The sequence below is a fragment of the Otolemur garnettii genome, unplaced genomic scaffold (assembly GCF_000181295.1).
Source record: "Otolemur garnettii isolate 467f Iridium unplaced genomic scaffold, OtoGar3 scaffold00020, whole genome shotgun sequence".
In the NCBI taxonomy this organism is placed as follows: Eukaryota; Metazoa; Chordata; class Mammalia; order Primates; family Galagidae; genus Otolemur; species Otolemur garnettii.
Genome location: NW_003852415.1, coordinates 22361847 through 22363550, shown reverse-complemented (window position 1 = coordinate 22363550; position 1704 = coordinate 22361847). Strand labels below are relative to the sequence as shown.

The window sequence follows — 1704 nt, the reverse complement described above, 5'->3', positions numbered from 1 at the left end:
GCTAGTCAACCAAGATACATTTATTTATATTTCTTCCTGTTATTCATCCATTTTTGTCTATTAAGGATTTTATGATTTTCTTATCAATTGACCTATTTTATTTTATTTTTTATTTTTATTTTTTTAGAGACAGAGTCTCATTTTGTCACCCTTGGTAGAGTGCTGTGGCGTCACAGCTCACAGCAATCTCCAACTCCAACTCCTGGACTTAGGAGATCCTCTTGCCTCAGCCTCCTGAGTAGTTGGGACTACAAAGTGCCCACCACAACGCCTGGCTATTTTTTTTGTTGCAATTTGGTCAGGGCCAGGTTTGAACCCACCACCCTCAGTATATGGGTCCGGCGCCCTACTCACTGAGCCACAGGTGCTACTCGATCTGACTATTTTGTATACTAAGGATACTGGCTTTGTCATATTGGTGGCTTTGTCATATTTTTTTCCTTGGTTTGCCCTTTTAATTCATGTTGTTGGATGCTTATAAAATACTTATCAATACACATCTAATTTTTTTGTTAGCTTAGGAAGTTCTTTCCTATTCTACCATCAGAAAGTCACGAAAGTGTTAATGATGATTCTTCTTTCTGGAGGAGGATGAGATTATGAGTGAAATTTTTTCATTATAATTTCTCCACTTGATTTTCTTTTATTTTTTTGAGATAGAGTTTCACTTTATTGCCCTTGGTAGAGTGCCGTGGCATCACAGCTCACAGCAACCTCCAACTCCTGGGTTTAGGTGATTCTCTTGCCTCAGCCTCCCAAGTAGGCTATTTTTTTGTTGCAGTTTGGCCGGGGCTGGGTTTGAACCCACCACCCTTGGCATATGGGGCCAGCCCCTACTCACTGAGCCATGGGCACCCCCCCTTTTTTTTCTTGAGATAGAGTCTATGTTGCCCTCCATAGAGTGCCTGTGGCATCACAGCTCACAGCAACCTCCAATTCTTGGACTTAAGCAATTCTCTTGCCTCAGCCTCCCAAGTAGCTGGGACTACAGGCACCCACCACAATGCCCGGCTATTTTTCTATTGCAGTTGTCATTGCTGTTTAGCTGGCCCAGGTCTGGTTTGAACCTGCCAGCCTGGGTGTATGTTGTCAGTGGCCTACCCACTGAGCTACAGGCTCTCTGTACTTGATTTTAATAGCAAACAAGTAGTCTTTTACAACAAGATTAAAAAATAGCTAATGTTTAAGAATATCAGCACACAGGAATTCATGGTTACAGTAAGCTATGATTGTGCACTCCAGTCTAAGCCATGGAGTGAGACCTTATCTCTAAATAGCCAAACAAAACAAGTGGCAGCACAGCTTGGCTGCTGTGTGTGGATTACCTGCATTCTGTTCCATGCTCTCCTTGATGCCGTCTAGGAGCTCATGAGCATCCTCCACATTCTCCTCCTCTTCTTCCTCAGCTTCCTCTTCCTCTCCTAAATCCTTAGGTGCAACAATTGACTCCTGCATGCCATAGGGATATTCACATTAAATGATGCCCTGTGCTGACTTGCTACTCACAAATCATATGGCAAGTAATCCCAGAAAAAGTCTGGTACCCGCTTGGTGCCTGTGGCTCAAGTGGATAAGCGCCTGCCACATACACTTAAGGTGGTGGGTTCGAATCCAGCCCGGGCCCACCAAACAACAATGATGGCTGCAACCAAAAAATGGCCGGGCGTTGTGGCGGGTGCCTGTGGTCCCAGCTACTTGGGAGGC

At 44.5% G+C, this 1704-nt stretch overlaps 1 protein-coding gene across 1 annotated transcript in view; it reads right to left on the bottom strand.

Moving 5' to 3' along the window:
• Positions 1–1704, bottom strand: part of AK7 (adenylate kinase 7) — a 96811-nt gene that overhangs the window by 40027 nt on the left and 55080 nt on the right. Inside the window, 1 exon segment of the mRNA XM_003787088.1 lies at positions 1326–1449. Coding sequence (XP_003787136.1) covers positions 1326–1449 — 124 coding nt within the window.